The 15,727-nt window shown below is 36.0% G+C and overlaps 1 protein-coding gene across 2 annotated transcripts; it reads right to left on the bottom strand.

Annotated features, from left to right (window-relative positions):
* Window positions 1-6,579: 6,579 nt before the first annotated feature.
* mapre1a (microtubule-associated protein, RP/EB family, member 1a) lies at window positions 6,580-14,176 on the bottom strand. 2 transcript variants are annotated; one of them, XM_065246961.2, is made up of 9 exons: window positions 14,025-14,176; window positions 13,739-13,780; window positions 13,388-13,566; window positions 12,939-13,084; window positions 12,655-12,850; window positions 11,581-11,622; window positions 10,020-10,123; window positions 8,959-9,111; window positions 6,580-8,873 (listed from the first exon to the last, which is right to left on the bottom strand). In XM_065246961.2, exons 3-9 carry the CDS (start codon window positions 13,506-13,508, stop codon window positions 8,823-8,825), a joined length of 813 nt encoding a protein of 270 aa, XP_065103033.1. In that variant the 5' UTR covers window positions 13,509-13,566; window positions 13,739-13,780; window positions 14,025-14,176; the 3' UTR covers window positions 6,580-8,822. The 2 variants fall into 2 exon arrangements, with proteins under 2 accessions (XP_065103033.1, XP_065103034.1); XM_065246962.2 differs by lacking the exon at window positions 11,581-11,622 and having other exon boundaries at window positions 8,341-8,873; window positions 14,025-14,174.
* Between the last annotated feature and the right edge of the window lie 1,551 nt (window positions 14,177-15,727).

Genomic DNA, 15,727 nt, shown 5'->3' with positions numbered 1-15,727 from the left:
TAAGGCTCCTGATGACTTCACACGGGGCGAAAGTGTTAACGCTTCTCATTTACTTTTAATGGGTTACGTCATGCGTTTGCCGAACTGAATTGTGGATCCACCAACTTCGCATCACTGCCGTTACTCACGGCAGAAGTTGAACATTTCTCAACTTCTTAAGCGCCAACGCGTGTGTCAGCCAATCAGATCACCTTATGCAAATAACCTAGTGCGAGCCAGCCAATTATGTTTATGCAAGACCAGAGCATGTGTTGCGGCCACTGTGATTGGCTGTTGGCCAAGCTTCAGACAAGCCTTGAGTCAAGCGTTGACCCTTTCGCCCCGTGTGAATGCACCTTTATTTTTTTCTCTTTTCTGATTGGTTGAATAATGCCTGTGGTTGTCTCAGTATTACTACTCATAAATATGAATTGTTATATACAGCAAACTATTTAAATGTTATTGAAACACTGTATTTGCTCAAAATTATTTAGCTGCTAAAGGGGAAACAGCACTGAAGATGCCAACTCTGCTAGCTCCATCCATTTACAGGGGAGGAGGAAAAGTCTTCAGACCTACCACTGTGGAGGCCCAGAGGTCCTTTATTGACATGCAACCTGTAAGTTTTTGCTTAAGTGTTTCTACTTTGAAAAGGGTGGATGTTAGGGCTGTAACAATAAATTGCGAGTCCTATTAAAAAGACCTGTCTAAAATCGATTCTGAATCGCAAGGCAGCGATTCTGTGTTTCATGTGCAGCTTGTGCGTGTACTATGGTGTTTTGGTCAGTAGGAAGTCCTCATCAATCTAAAATCATTTTGAGTCGGAGTCGTTTATAATGTGCATTACAAAATCATTAAAAATATTCTTTATTATCATGAAAATACCTGAAACAATCTGAAGAAAGGTGATATAAATATTCTTTTAGACATTTCCTGGAATAGGGTTTGTAATGCTACTTCTTCTGTGGCACAATTGGAGTTTCTGCATGAGAGCGCCCTCTGGCTTTTGGATGTGGCGGCATTTTACCGTAATTCATTCAAATTCATTCATTGAAAAAACGCGCATTTGCACGATTTATCGTTACAGCCCGTGGATGTTTGTAGTTATTGATATGTTTCGCATAATAGCCTGCTGTATATTTTAAAGGGATAGTTCTGCCAAAAATTATAATAAATCCATGATTTACTCACCCTCAAGCCATCCAAGATGCATATATCTATTTATTGGATGATCACATTATTTTTAGAAAATTCTAAAAGTTCTAGCTTTGAGAGTGTACGCACTTTGCAGTCTTTGCTGCTGCTCTGTGCCTCCGCATTTGTCATACGTCACAAAAAAAAGTGCGTAGACTACGCAAATACTCTCTCCTGAAAGAGGGGTGGTGTTACCAGAAGCTATTTATCTTAGTTTGTAAGTTTTAAATAGAAATATCCATATCACAAAACCGCATGGATTACCCTCAGAAGGCCTTTGTTTATCCTCATGGAGCCGGTTGGATTACTTTTGTAAAGGATGGATGCACAATCTTTAGGCTTGAATGAGGTGTTTTAACTAAAATCTTTTAATTGTCTTCTAATTATAGTTTCACTGTAATATTAACATAATATTATATGTATTGTGATTATATTAATAATCCATAATATCATAATATGAGCAGTGAAATATAATACTTAATTACTAGAACTATTTAAAAAAAAAGTTAGAATGAATGTTTGCAGTTTTTTTACTATATTTGTATTTTTTTGATACTTTCACAAAATGCTTAACTTAAATCATCAGGTGTATGGCAACACTAAGTTGTGGTGTGTACTCAACAGGTGGGGACCAACATGGTGGAATATCTTCAAAATCAGAGATGACTGGAGCACTGTTGCATGTTTTGTGCCTTGGGGACGAGCCAAGAAGGACCTGCCAGACCTTTGCCATTGTTGGAGGCAATGCCTTTGAGACAGACTCTATGGTGAAAGATGTTGTTAATTTTTTTTGTCTTTGATGTTAACTACACAAAGCAATGTCTTCCCACCTGGGAGTTTCACCAGAATGCCATTCATCAGATTGATGGACATGCCTCATCTGTAAAAATTTTGAGGACAACATTTAATCACTAATAATTAAAGAGCACCTATTTCATTGCTATGTTTGAAAGATTCGCCCACAATGCAATGCCAACAGGAGTTTACTTACAGGCTGTGAGTTCAAGCGGGAGGGATTATGATAATGTGGGTCTTGTCTACGTCACCAATCCCGGGAAGTAAACTGTTGCCTACAATCCGTGTGTTTGTTGTAGCCCAAGAAAAGAGATCACTTGCATCATTGTTTACTTTGGGGTTTGTACCTTTTGCATATCGTTAACATGAACTAATACACAATTACACACCAAAGGAAATGTAAAAATGTGAATCGGACCATAGCTGCTCTTTAAAAAAAAGTTTTGTTGCAGGGCTTCTTGTTTTTAAGAACATTTTTGATAAATAAAATGTAAAGTAAATGAAATGGTAATCATAATAGTTTAAATATTAAGAGTTATGAAGTCTGTGGGGATTGTTTGATGTCATATGGGGGTTGTAACTTTTGTATTATACAAATATACAAAAATGTAATTAAAACATTGTATTAAATGTAAAAAAAAATTAAATGCAATTTAAATCACATTTACAGGGGCCTCTCAGTTTTGTTTTACAGGGGGTATTTGTTACATTTATTTTATATCTAACAATTTGTCACATTGGAATTTTAAGGTTCAATCGGACATTTTTGTCAAAATTCAGTTATTCACATATTCTTAATCTGTAACAATTTATTTACATTATGTGAAGTTATGTACATTTTTGGGATGTTTTTTTAGAAAACAAAAAGGTTATGTCCAGTGAAACAAATGGAATGGGACAGCAAGAGTGTTCATTTTACCCACTGGTTGTGTCAAATTAAATAACCCAGCACTTGAGTAACATTTAACCCAGCAAGAGTGTTAATTTTACCCACTGGCTGGGTCAAATTAAATAACCCAGCACTTGAGTAACATTTAACCCTAGCAAGAGTGTTAATTGTACCCAAATGGTTGGGTCAAATGAACAACCCAGAATTCTGGGTTAAATGGTCTAACCCAGCAGTTGGGTCAAGCCAACCCAGCGCGTGTTCTGTCCAATAGTGACCCAGCAGTTGGGTTATGGTTGGGTTGTTTTTTAACCCAGCAGTTTTTAGAGTGTAAAAACATATATAAACATGATATCTAAAGGATATATATATGAAAAGTTTGGTTCCAAAACGAGGTAACTGCAGTTTGATTAATTGGAATGCACATTCAAAAAACAAGTTTTTTCAACATTTTAAAATATGGAGATATATGTTTCGAACCAACCTCTTCATATATAAATTTATATATATATATATATACAGTGCACAGCAAAAATGAGTACACCCCCTTTGAAAATTAAGATTTTTCTCCATTTGTCAGTAAATATTATATGAGACCAATTTGCTGTATTTTTACACACCAGTTTAATTAAACATTTATGTTTCTTAACATAAGTGTGAAAGTCACTTACCATCTTAAGGATACGAAAAATAACTAATTTAAACCAAATGAGGTGATGCAAAAATGAGTACACCCTACAAAGATTCTTTAAAAAAAAAAAATCTAAATATTTTGTATGGCCTCCATTCTTTTTTTAAAAACAGCACTAATTCTTCTAGACATTGAATAAACAAGTTGACAACATACAATTACATCTTTTATTCTCCATTCTTGAACAATAACCTCTTTCAGATCCTGGATAGAGAATGACGTTCTGCTTGTCTTTTCAGAACTCCCCGCATACCTTAACCTGGATTGAGGGCTGAATCACTTTTACCCTGTGCTTCTTCTAAAATGAATTAGTGACCTTAGATGTGTGTTTTGGGTCACAATCATGTTAAAATATTGCCCGGTGACCAACGGCAGAGTGATGGTAGCATCTTCTCTTTAAATATTTCACAGTACATCTGTGTATTCATGATGGCATCTATAAAATTCAACTCTCCGACACCTGCAGCACTCATGCAAGCCCACAGAAGATCACTGCCACCATCCTTCTTTAATTTTGGTACCATGCATTTTTCATTGTACTCCTTACTCTTACCACACCATAAAGTTTGGATCACCTCAGAGCCACAAAGATTAATCTTTGTCTCATTACTCTAAAGTTTAGAGACCTAGAGACCCAATAGTCCTTTCTCAATATGAGCTCTAGAAAAAGAGCTTTTTGTGCATTGGCTTTACCAGTGGCTTTTTCTTTGGATGACTGCCATGCATGCCTCTCCTTTGCACTATACCTCCGTCGTGTGGTGTCACTGAAAACACTCCAGATTGACTTTCTAATGATTAAGCCAACTGTGCTGAACTTGCATGATGATTTTTTTCAACATCCCTCATCACAACACTCTTGACGAGGTGTTAACTTCAGTAAACGTCCTGGAGATTGAAGAGAGCTTCTCACAAGTCCATCCTTTTTACATTTTTGGATCCCTTTCATGAAAGTATTCAAACTTATTAGCAATGCTTAACTAATTATCTTGAAACCTTGAACATTTTGTGCAAAGAAATTCTTTTATTTCTCATGTCTTGAGACATTTCTTTACCATGTGGTGCTATTCTGTCACCATTACATGAGAGTGGATTTTCTCTCTTAAATACTACCCACAATGGCCAGTTATCCTATGGCTACTTGTGTGATGATTAATTATATTCATCGTTTCCTAGTGAATTCCTGTAAATTACACTTTATTTAGTTTTTTTGCTAACATATTCATCAGGATGTAGTACTAATTTTTGCATCACCCCATTTCATTTAAATTGGTTATTTTTTGTGTCCTAAAGATGGTCAGTGACTTTTACTCTTTTGTTAAGAAAAATTAATGTTTAATGTAACTGTTTTGTAAAAAAGAAAGCAAATTGGTCTCATATTTACTAACAAATGGAGAAAAATCTTAATTTTCAAAGGGGGTGTACTCATTTATGCTGTGCACTGTATATACACGCACACGCACAGGCACACACACACACGTCAGTGACAAAAACGGTTTGGCAAGATGATAAATTACTTTTTTTAAACTTGTTTTAAAAGCATCAGGTTTATTTCAATGCAAAGTGTATTTATGTTAATTTTATCCAATAAAAAATGAAATTTGCACCATTTTTATAAAAGTTAAGACTGAATGGATCTGAAAATGTCAAATGGTGTAACCGCCAATTGTGCCAAAAAATTTTAAATATAAAATTTTTTTATTCAACTTGATGGCATGTAAAAATAGGGATGCACCGATACCACTTTTTTTGAATACGAGTACTTGCATTTCAGTACTTGCCGATACCGATACGGAGTACTTAATAAAAAACATGATTTAAATTTACAGGTAACAGCTTTAGTCATATAATTTAACAAAAAAACAAAGGACTAGTTTTCCAGTGTGTTGTAAACTTTGCCTCTTTGGACAACCCAAGAGGCATTAACCCCTTACACGCCGCTCAAACATAGACATTTTTCAGACCGTGGTATCGATTCCAGGTATCGGGGGACTTTTAACGAGTACGAGTACTTTAGAAAATGTGGTATCGAGGCCGATACCGGATACCAGTATCGGTGCATCCCTAGTAAAAAATCATTTTAAAACATCATTTTATTAGTTATTTTTAAATCTACATTTTAATGCGTTTTTGTAATATTTTCCTGACATATGCTGAAAACAGCTTTGTTTTCTAAATAATCTTTGACAAATTATTACAAATGTATGCATATTACACCAATCTTAATGATTATATTTTATTCCACATGTTTTATGAATATATTTACATATTTAAAAAAAAAAAACGAGTTACACCAATTGACACAGAATGGTTACGCCAAATAAAACCAGAAATTTTAAACTTAGACCTCAAAAAAGAGAATTTATGCAACTAACCTGCAAATGTATTTTGAAATTTGAACCCTTTTACATTTAATTTATCCATACGGACACAAAATAATATAATATCAATGGACGCCAACGGACTTTTATTTTAAAATGTAGGAAGACTAGAGGCACGTATCCGGAACCGGAAGTCCAGTGAGGGATGCTCGTGGACTTTGTAAACACTGATCTTAAAGGTTGACACAATTTCAGTTATATTTATTTACATTATATGAAAACCATTCATCTTTTAAAACCAATGTAACTTATAAATATAAAAGTGGTTATTCTTGTGACTTTTAAGTTATGCTGGTGTTCATGATAGTCAAAAACTAAAGCTTCACGTTACGCAGGTAAGTCATTATCGAACGTCATATTTATTCACGCAATTAATTAAATAATAATAAATCGATTTTAATTGTTTTAAGCAGAGATTCTGTTCTCGGATATTTGCTCAGTAAAACAATGGAGAAACAGAATGATATGGAGGTGGTTCATGAACGGGAGTTTGATGGAGCGCGAGTGGATGCGCAGGCGCTGTCTTTCCCTGAGGTGTACCGCATGATTCAAACAGGGGAAGAGATTCCAGGACTTCAAAAACCAGACATCAAACCATCTCTTCAACAGCCCACAGTTTCCCAGATACCTAGAAAGCCGAAACCATGGGAGAAATGATTGCGTTGACAAATTACAAAAGTACACGATCGTTTTGATTTATACAAGCACTTCACTTAGCTTTATATAATGAAGAACAGTAGGACTATGTACATATAAACCTTGCTCTCAAAAATGACTGATGGTGGTGATACAGGACAAACTTTTAAAATACAAATCTTAAATAAACGTAATATAGAAAAGAGTTTGATTGATTATATTAAACAAAGAGATTAGATTGCACACACAGCTTGTCAGTAAAGTGGTTCCTCTTCGTATCTGTGTAAAATGGAAAAGGGAAGTTCACATACTTACATAGCTTATAAGAGGAAGTAGACAACATCTCTCCTTTCCCTTCAACTAACAACTAAATGTGCTGATCAGAAAGACGATAACCGCAATAGCATACCAGGGGCCGTATTCACAAAGAATTTTAAGGCTAAAAGTAGCTCCTAACTGGCGAATTTAGGAGCAACTCCTAAAAATACTGGGCGTGTCACTCCTAAATTTAGGACTCCTAATTTTTTTCACTAAGAGTAATTCACAAAGCATTTTAGCCCTAAAAGTAGCACCTAAGTCTGGGACAGCTTAAAAGAAGTCGAGAGGACTCCTAACTCACTAAGACCTATTCACAAAAGATCTTAAAATGCCTTAGGTGCTGATCCTCCTTAACATGGACAGTTTCACCAACTCAAAAGCATTGCACATACTTAAAAGCACACTTTAATGTAAGCATATTGTTTATAACATTTGTTTCATAATTCATTACATTCATGGCAAGCAGGAAGTTTTTTAGAATTACATGAAACAATAATGAAATTAAATATTTAATATTATAGGCATACCTGTTGCCATGCTAGTCTGTTTAAAGGCTGCAATCTCAACCCTCTACTGCGATTGTAATGCATATACCACCGCCTCTCGCAGTCGTCCGGGGTCCGCGACACAAGCGGGAATGCTGCATTGATCTGCAACAAATCCTCTCCCATCAGTAATGCGCGGGTTGATCCGAAATGAGCGGATGCCTGAGGTCACCCGCGGATTTTTTGCGGTCCGACTTGCGGGCGGGTTAGTTGAAAACGTTGGTCGGGTGCCGGTTGTTTTGTACATTGACCCGCGCATCATTGTCTCGCATGTCTCACGCTTAGTTTTGCTTGATATATCAGTGCCGAATTTCCCTTTTATTACGTTTCTTTTTTCCAGCACCAACTGGAACAGCAGCAGTAACTGATCCTGCATCCAGTTGGGCTTTCTTTTCCGTTTATTTATTACATTAGGATTCTTCAATATGGGCAACATTTCCTTGTTTAAGTAGTCTATTTAGGCTAATAGGATGTCAATTAATCAAGCAAGTGTTAATGTAATGTCGTTTTTTATTATTAGGCAATTGGCGGTTTTCATTTTTTTTGTATTAGGCTACCTTGATTTAATTTATTTTCATTCACGACTTTTCTTTAATATATGCATTTTGATGGCATTACTATTATTATTTTGTGTAGGACACAGACATATTTCGATGTTGTAATTCCATGATTTGGTGCGTCTGTGTTATGTTACGCATGACAGCTGTCATCTAACAACCAATCACCGTGGTCATTGCGAGGCAGCTCGTGCATGAGAACTGACGTCATCCGTAGCAACGAAGACTCACTCTTAGTTTAGGAGTTATCATTTTTCCTTACTAAAAGTAGGTCTGAAAGGCGTTGTGAATAACTTTTAAGAGAAAACTCCTAGCTAAAATCTTTTAGTGTGATTTAGGAGTACTCTTAGTGGTAAGATAAAATGCTTTGTGAATACGGCCCCAGATACACTGGAGGATTTGTTTTGTCATTTAGGACCTTGCTATAGTCCAAAATCTGACTCAACTGAAAACTGTGACAACACTTAAGAAATATTCAATAAACATGCATAGGGTAGGCAATGCGTAGAACTTGGATTTCCTACTTTCTGGAAATGCAGATTTCATAGTATGACACATAGTGGTAGTTCTCAAACATTGAATAATGTCACCTCTGTGAGCGTTTTTACAAACAGCCTTTGACTTTATTTTACAAGTACTTTATTTTCATTCACAAAAATAACATTATGATGGTCAATAAAAAGAGCTGAAAATTCAAGGTATTCAACTTCCCTGAATAAAAGACATTCAACAGTCAAAAGTCCAAAACACTAACAACGGACCAAAGGCAAAGCAAGTGCAGCAGGAATCAGCTAATGTGTGCATTTGAGTGTCCAAGAGAATGATTTAAAGACCCCGAATTGGTCAAAACTCTTCTGGTTCACCCCCCTCATCCTCTGGAATGACAAAACCGTCCTGTTGACAAACAGAGGAAACCACAGAACTGAGCCGGTTGAGGAAACTCATTTAAGATGTACTTTAAACATATGAGATCACTTACATCTGTTGCGTATAGAACATCTATAATCTTTTGCATTGTTGGGTCTCCCTCACCCTCCTTCTCTTGGCAGATGAGCTCAATGTTTCTGAGTTTACCGAAGTAGAAATCCCTTTCCTTCTCCATGTCTGCGATGTTGGCCTTCAAGTCATTTATCTGTGCAGATATAAATATCAAAATATTGTCATGATAAACTAGAAAGCTGTTCAACACAGTTTAATTATATCTTTGCATATGGGTGATTCTTGCAAAATTAGACTTATGAGGTGTTATGAACATTTTGATAAAAAAAGTAAGAGTATCAAAATAAGAAGCATACAGTTAGAAACATCGCTTCATGTACTATTTTGCACATGATTTCAAATGACATCATCCAAACCAATTTTGATGTTTTTTTCCACATTTAAGGGGAAAATTTTCATTACTGCAACTAGTCCATGTCTGGATTTGTGTTCTTTGACATGGAAATATTTATAATTAAAAAATCTAAAAAAAAAAAAAGCTTCAGTGCATGTTATACTTTAAACATTTACAGTAGAGAAACATGTGGTATTTGGTGATCATTGGTAAATGTAAAGACAATAATAAGGAATATAAATGTGTCCAAGACCAATTTTCTCATCCTTCACAACAATTTCAATCATTGTTTAAGCCCTCAAGGAACTAACATTTTCAAAGAAAAAAATGTTGGAAGGGACATAATTGGCTGTGACACTCAAGATGGCTACCAGGGAAGCAGTTCTTATTTTTTTTCTCCAGATAAAAGTTGAAATTTTGTTTGTCATAGTACCTAGACAACTTTTTAGTTCTCATTACTGAAACACGAGTTTGCAAATGAATATATTAAATGTAATATCATGTTGTGGTAATGATATTTTTTGATAATGATAATCTAAAAAATGTAAATAATTCTATAGGAAAATATTTTAAATCCTCAAAAAAATAATGGTTATAGTAAGATCAGACCTTAATCGTATATGTGAAAAAAAATTGACTTCAAGGGCTTTTTAAAAAATCTGGATTTCGTGAGAATCACCCATATGTTGTTCCTTGTAAGGTCTTACCATCTGAGTAAGTGCTTCTTTCTCCTCATCAGCCCCACCTGTGGCACGCACTGGAGCCACCTTTGGTGCTGCAGATTTGGGTGCTGCCGCTGAACGCTGTGGAGCTAAGTATGAACATAATATCCATCATCTAATACATCTTTGACTATAAAATAAGGGTCAATTATTTCCAATCTAGCCAAGCTGTGAGACACCTGACCCTGTAGAGTGCATTATGACTATTTAAAGAAGCGGTGAATCAATTTTAACTTGAGGTTTTGTTATATTAGAGGTCATCGTACTTAAACATCCTGCAAGTTTATTAACTGAAATTGTCCTTGTTACTGAAATATCAACCCGAAAACCATAAAATGCCAGGTTCTAGAATGTATCATTCTATGATGTAGACGTGATTTTAAACCCTGCCTCCCAAAAAAATAGCAATGACTACTTTTGTAGCCCCACCCACAGTTTTGCGTGTCAGGAAGTAACACAAATGGCACAAGGGAAAACCATATGGAGCCAATGCCAGCTCACGTGGGGGCAAACAGAGTGTTTATTTACTGAATTGTACTGCTGATTCATTTGTAAAGAAGCCACAGGTGGATGTTGGATTTGCAGAGAGACTGCAATTAAAAAGCAATGCTGCTCCATCAATATTGAATCTGACAGGAATGGCACATTAGTCTTATGTGAGTAAAACATTTTTGTACTGTGTGTCACTATTGCTTTGTTAGAGATCGCTTGATCTCTCTGCCAACAGACTTTAGCTCAACATGAGCCCAATCTTCATTCTTGTGGTGTTGGTAGCTGTTGCAAATTAGTCTCTCCATGCCACAGCACCACCTATAGAGTGGCGCTCGTGACTGCGCTTCCGAGGGGCGCAAATTATAAATATGTGTCCGGAGTGCCATGTGTGTTGCTTGTGTTTTCAAAATATGTGTTTGTTGCGTCATGTGAACCATGTGCATCACGTGTTTTGTCAATATAAGTGCCTGCTGCACACACATTAAAACCGTTTATGTTAAAAGAGACACTCCTTTAACACTAAACTCTGATTACGCATGAGGTTATGCCAGTATCTGGCAAACGCGAGCGTCTCTTTTATCATAAACCCTTTAGACACGTCTGCAGCAGGCACTTATTTTGACAAGACACGTGATGCACACAGGATCTCTCGATGTGAAGAACACATATTTTGAAATTATGAACCACACACATGACGGGCTACATACATGTTGTGACGAACTTCGCATCATGTGCCCTCGGTCACCGGCCGCCACTGCTCGGTATTAACGCTAATGTTCGAATCTCATATTTTAAATTCGGATTCCAACCCACCAAACAAAAATTAGAATAATCTAATAATCTGGTCCAGCCCTACCTGATTGTGTGTAACATCCGTTTCTAAACACGGTATAAAACAATGAAAACGTCAGATTCACCGCACCTTTAAATATGACAAAACTTTCAGGAAATAACACCATCCGTGTAAAACACCAGAAACGTGAAATAACTCGTAGAGAGGTGAATAGGAAGTGTGACTTGGTCTCAAGTAAGCTGGCAGCTCTGAATATCTTACCAACTGGGGCCGTTGGCTTGACTGGCGGTGTGCCACCTGTGTCTAAAGTATACAAAAAATCCACACGCACACAACCTGAGATACCAGTCACTCTAATACATGTGAAAACAGTTGACCCACTGATATCACTATGTCACACCCACATTTTTCAGAGGCATAATCCATAACAGCTGCCCGTGTCATGCAGCTGTTAGTTTAAGCAAAGGAACAACTAGCTTGCCCAATGTACAGTACTGTCCAAAAGTTTTAGGCAACCAGCAGTTTTTTTTTTTTAGTTTTTTTTTTCACTCTCTTTATTAAAGGGCACCTGTTCTACAAAATCCAAAATTTGGACATAAATGTGTGTTAGCAGTGTGTAAACACAACCACCATATAATAAAATAAAATAAAAACATCCCTAATACCCCCACTAAATCAAAGCAGTCTCATTAGACAAGGTGTTTTTATTCTTTTGGTAATGCAATGTGATGTCACATTGCTAAAACCCCGCCCACGGCCACTGACTGACAGTCTTGTATTACCAAAGTTTCTGCCATCAGTGAGTTGGACGCTGTCTGCTATTTTAACCAAAGCATCTATTCTGGTAAGGGAGCGAAGAGCAATAGCTCATTTACATTTAACGGTACACACACAAAACATTGTGATTTTGCTGCTACCCAAATAGGGGCATTTTGGTCATAATAAATGATATGTTGGGTATTTTGAGCTGATATTTCACAGACACATTCTGGACACACCTAAAACTTATATTACATATTGTTAAAAGGGAAAAGAAATAGAAAATACACAAAATGGCGGCTTCTGGCAAAAGTTAGTGTGAGCTTTCTTGGTACTAAACACATCTTGAATTCTTTTGAGGGGACTGAAGTCTAAGATGTTTTTGGTGGCCCAAGACTTTCACAATACTGTACATCTATGACTACTCTTAAAGATTTAAATACTAATAGTGTTTTCATTTTTTAATGAAATCTGGGTTATTTCATGGCAATTACTATAAATAAATTGCCAAGATGAGCCCAAAAAGGGCTGCTATTAGAAAAAACTATGAACTTCCTGTGTGTTTGCTCTCCTCACCTGAGCTGGGTTTCTTTGGCTTGTTAGCTGTGGCCGCAGCTGGACTCTGATTAGCTGCCGTTTCTTGTCCCTGTCGAGCCGCCGCAGGATCATATTCCTTTCCATCGTAGTTTGCATCAAAAAATTTCTTAAACCACTGCACAAACTCAAAGTTATCCTGGAACTTGCCTTTTACAAGCTTGTCAACAGGGATAGTCTGCACAGAGATGGAAGATGCTTCAAAAAAACAAGCATATTGATATAATATGCTATTGTAGTGAAGTAAAAAACATTGCTTCACATACTTTACTAACTCCCATCTTTTTAAAGCTCCCTTGAAGAAGTTTAAAGTTGTGGATGTATTCGTGCTCAAGTTTGGCCTGGAATTTGACTTTCTTCAGTGGGATACATGCTGGGAACAGCATATCCATGAATTGACAGTAGGCAGCACCTAAAGCACAACAGCATAAAAAAAGTCAATGAATGAAAAAAGCTCATATCAACAAAACTATCACTGTACTGAGTTACAGTGCTGTCTTTATTCTCTCAGGAAGGTGTGATAACTGATTATCCACAAGTATGCAAAGCCAGTTAATCCATAAAATCACACACAATGGTACTCTTCATAATATTTAAATGCACGCTTGAGATTTATCCAGGAAGTGCAAGAAAGTTTGTTAGTAAGCTCTTCAGCCGTGCAGTGATATTCAAGTTAAATGTATGAAATGAAGAAGCCAGACAGCTGGTCACTGACCTGAACACAGTTGCTCGATCTTGGCATGGTTCATTTGTAAAGACTCGTTTATCCACGCGAGCATGTCATGGCGGCTGAGGTTGTCACTTGTCACTGATGTCGAAAACACGTTTACAGCCATGACCAAAGCAAAACGGATTTCCTCACACTAAGTTAGAGTCTTTTTTTCACAAAAGTGACTGCAGAAAGAGGTTATGTGTATGAGTTGAGCCTCATTTCCTTAAACAGACATTCACACCCATCAAAATATCCACATCACATATTTACTTCCTAGTAAAGTTACTTCGCAGTTTGTTACATCCATAACAGAGCTTACGGCATTATATTATTACATAATAAATAAGATATTACCTTAAAAGGTTGTCTTTTGGGTACTTTGTGAATTTCCGAGTGCTGTAAAGACAGTTTAAAGTTTTTAACCGCCAATGTAAAATTAAATATTATTTATGAATACAAATACTTTAACCACTGTAGTTTGAAAAGTAAATAAATACAATCTAAATAAATGAATTAAATAATAAAAGTAGAATGTCCATCAGTGAAACGTCTGTTCAAAACTACCATTAAAGTTTTGTACATTTTCTCTTGTTTGAGCTGGCACGTGACGTTACACATTAAACCGTTGCCTATGTCTTACGTTTGGTTCGGAAAGTCCAAACTATGGTGGTAGTATGAATAAACCCGGCTGCAGTTTCATCGGCGTGTAGTTCGGAAAGTGCCGCTCCGCCAGCGGGCTACAGCCACATACAGCAAACGTCTACTATCTAATCACAGCTGTCAAAATAAAAGTCAGACTGAATTAAACGCGTGGCTACCTAGTTTTGGCTGTCAAAATAAAAGTCATAATCAACTGATATAAAAAATATTTTATCGCGTAAAGAGATTAAAAGGAAGATTTTTTTATGCACTTATAAAGTTTCTTGCAAGAAAATGTTTCCTCTCCTCATTAATTGAATGTATACTATACACATGCTAATTTAAAAAAGTTACTCATAAAAAACTGTCAATGACAGAACTGTTTAAAATTTGAATATACACTTTTAATAGCTACACATAGGTTTTCTTCTACCAACAAAATGTAATCATCTGTATTTAACATGTTACTAAACCATCTACTGTATATAATATAGAGAAATGACACAATGGTCTTTAAAACTAAGAGTATGGTATTATCGATTATTAAAATGAAATAATATATAGACTGAGAAAAACATTGAAATTATTATTATACATTTATTTTTGATCACTCATGTTAGTACAAGCATGACATATTTAAACTAGGCAAGTTTACTATATAAAAAGCTATTAAAACAAAAAATTACTTGACAAGTTCACCCAAAGATGAAAATTAGCCCAAATTTTCACACCCTCAAGCCATCCTAGATGTGTTTAACTTTTAGTCAAAGTTATTTTACATAATATCTTGGCTCTTTATAATGGCATTGGATAGTGCCCCATTTTTTTAAGTTCAAGAAAGCACATCTATTCATCAAAAACGAATCCCTACAGTTATTAAACATTTCCAAGGCAAATCGATATACACTTATTAAACGTTTCCAAGGCGAAGTGATGGGTTTTTAGGAAAACATTTAGATTTCAAACTTTACAAACTACACCCATACTTATAATCATGAGACAGATAAGGTCAGGCAGATGTCGAATTCTAACCCAACACTAAAAAATTATAACATTGCTTCAGAGATCTATTAACTTTTTGTATTTTTTTTCATGGATGGATGTGCCTTTTTGGAGCTTCACAAATAGGCCAGTGTCCAATGCCATTATAAAGCTGAAAATAACCAAGATTCTATTTACCTAACTCTGATATTTATGTTTGGATACAAATAGAGTTATACACACCTAGGATGCCTTAAGGATGAGTTAAATATGTGCCAATTTTATTTTGGGTCAAACTATCCCTTGCTCTATCAAAAGCTCTATAGACAGAATCAGCATTTCACTTAGCACCAACAGAAATCAGGGTTTGCAAAGACACTTAACAACCAAAGAGGTATTAAAGGCCATTTCAAGAGTACAAATATATAGTATATTCCTTTCACAATCTATTGAGTAAAATAAATGTGATATTTAGAACCATGATTTGATGAGGCCTGCTGGTATTGTAAAGACCTGAGGGTGTTACTTATATTGCGCCCTTACATGCCAAAAAAATACACACACATCAACACAGTGATCATTGAGAATTTCTAAAACTATCAGTCAGGCATCAAAACACAAGCGTATAAGATGTTGATCCTCCCCCAAGGCCTCATTTTGGCTCAACCATCACTAAAACCTCTACATCAAACAAATACTCATTCAAACAAGCTTGATGTTGAG

Source organism: Paramisgurnus dabryanus, chromosome 11 (genome assembly GCF_030506205.2).
Source record: "Paramisgurnus dabryanus chromosome 11, PD_genome_1.1, whole genome shotgun sequence".
NCBI lineage: Eukaryota > Metazoa > Chordata > Actinopteri > Cypriniformes > Cobitidae > Paramisgurnus > Paramisgurnus dabryanus.
The sequence above is the reverse complement of the archived record's forward strand: the minus strand, read 5'-3'. Positions and strand labels throughout refer to the sequence as shown.

Bases quoted from the DNA above. Each gene is read 5' to 3' on its own strand.
- mapre1a (XM_065246961.2), bottom strand. From the start codon at position 13,508: ATGGCTGTAAACGTGTTTTCGACATCAGTGACAAGTGACAACCTCAGC. The intron at 12,851-12,938 runs GTATGTGAAGCA...ATCTCTGTGCAG, and splicing joins AAAAGATGGGAGTTAGTAAA to ACTATCCCTGTTGACAAGCT. The intron at 9,112-10,019 runs GTAAGACCTTAC...ATATCTGCACAG, and splicing joins AAGAAGCACTTACTCAGATG to ATAAATGACTTGAAGGCCAA.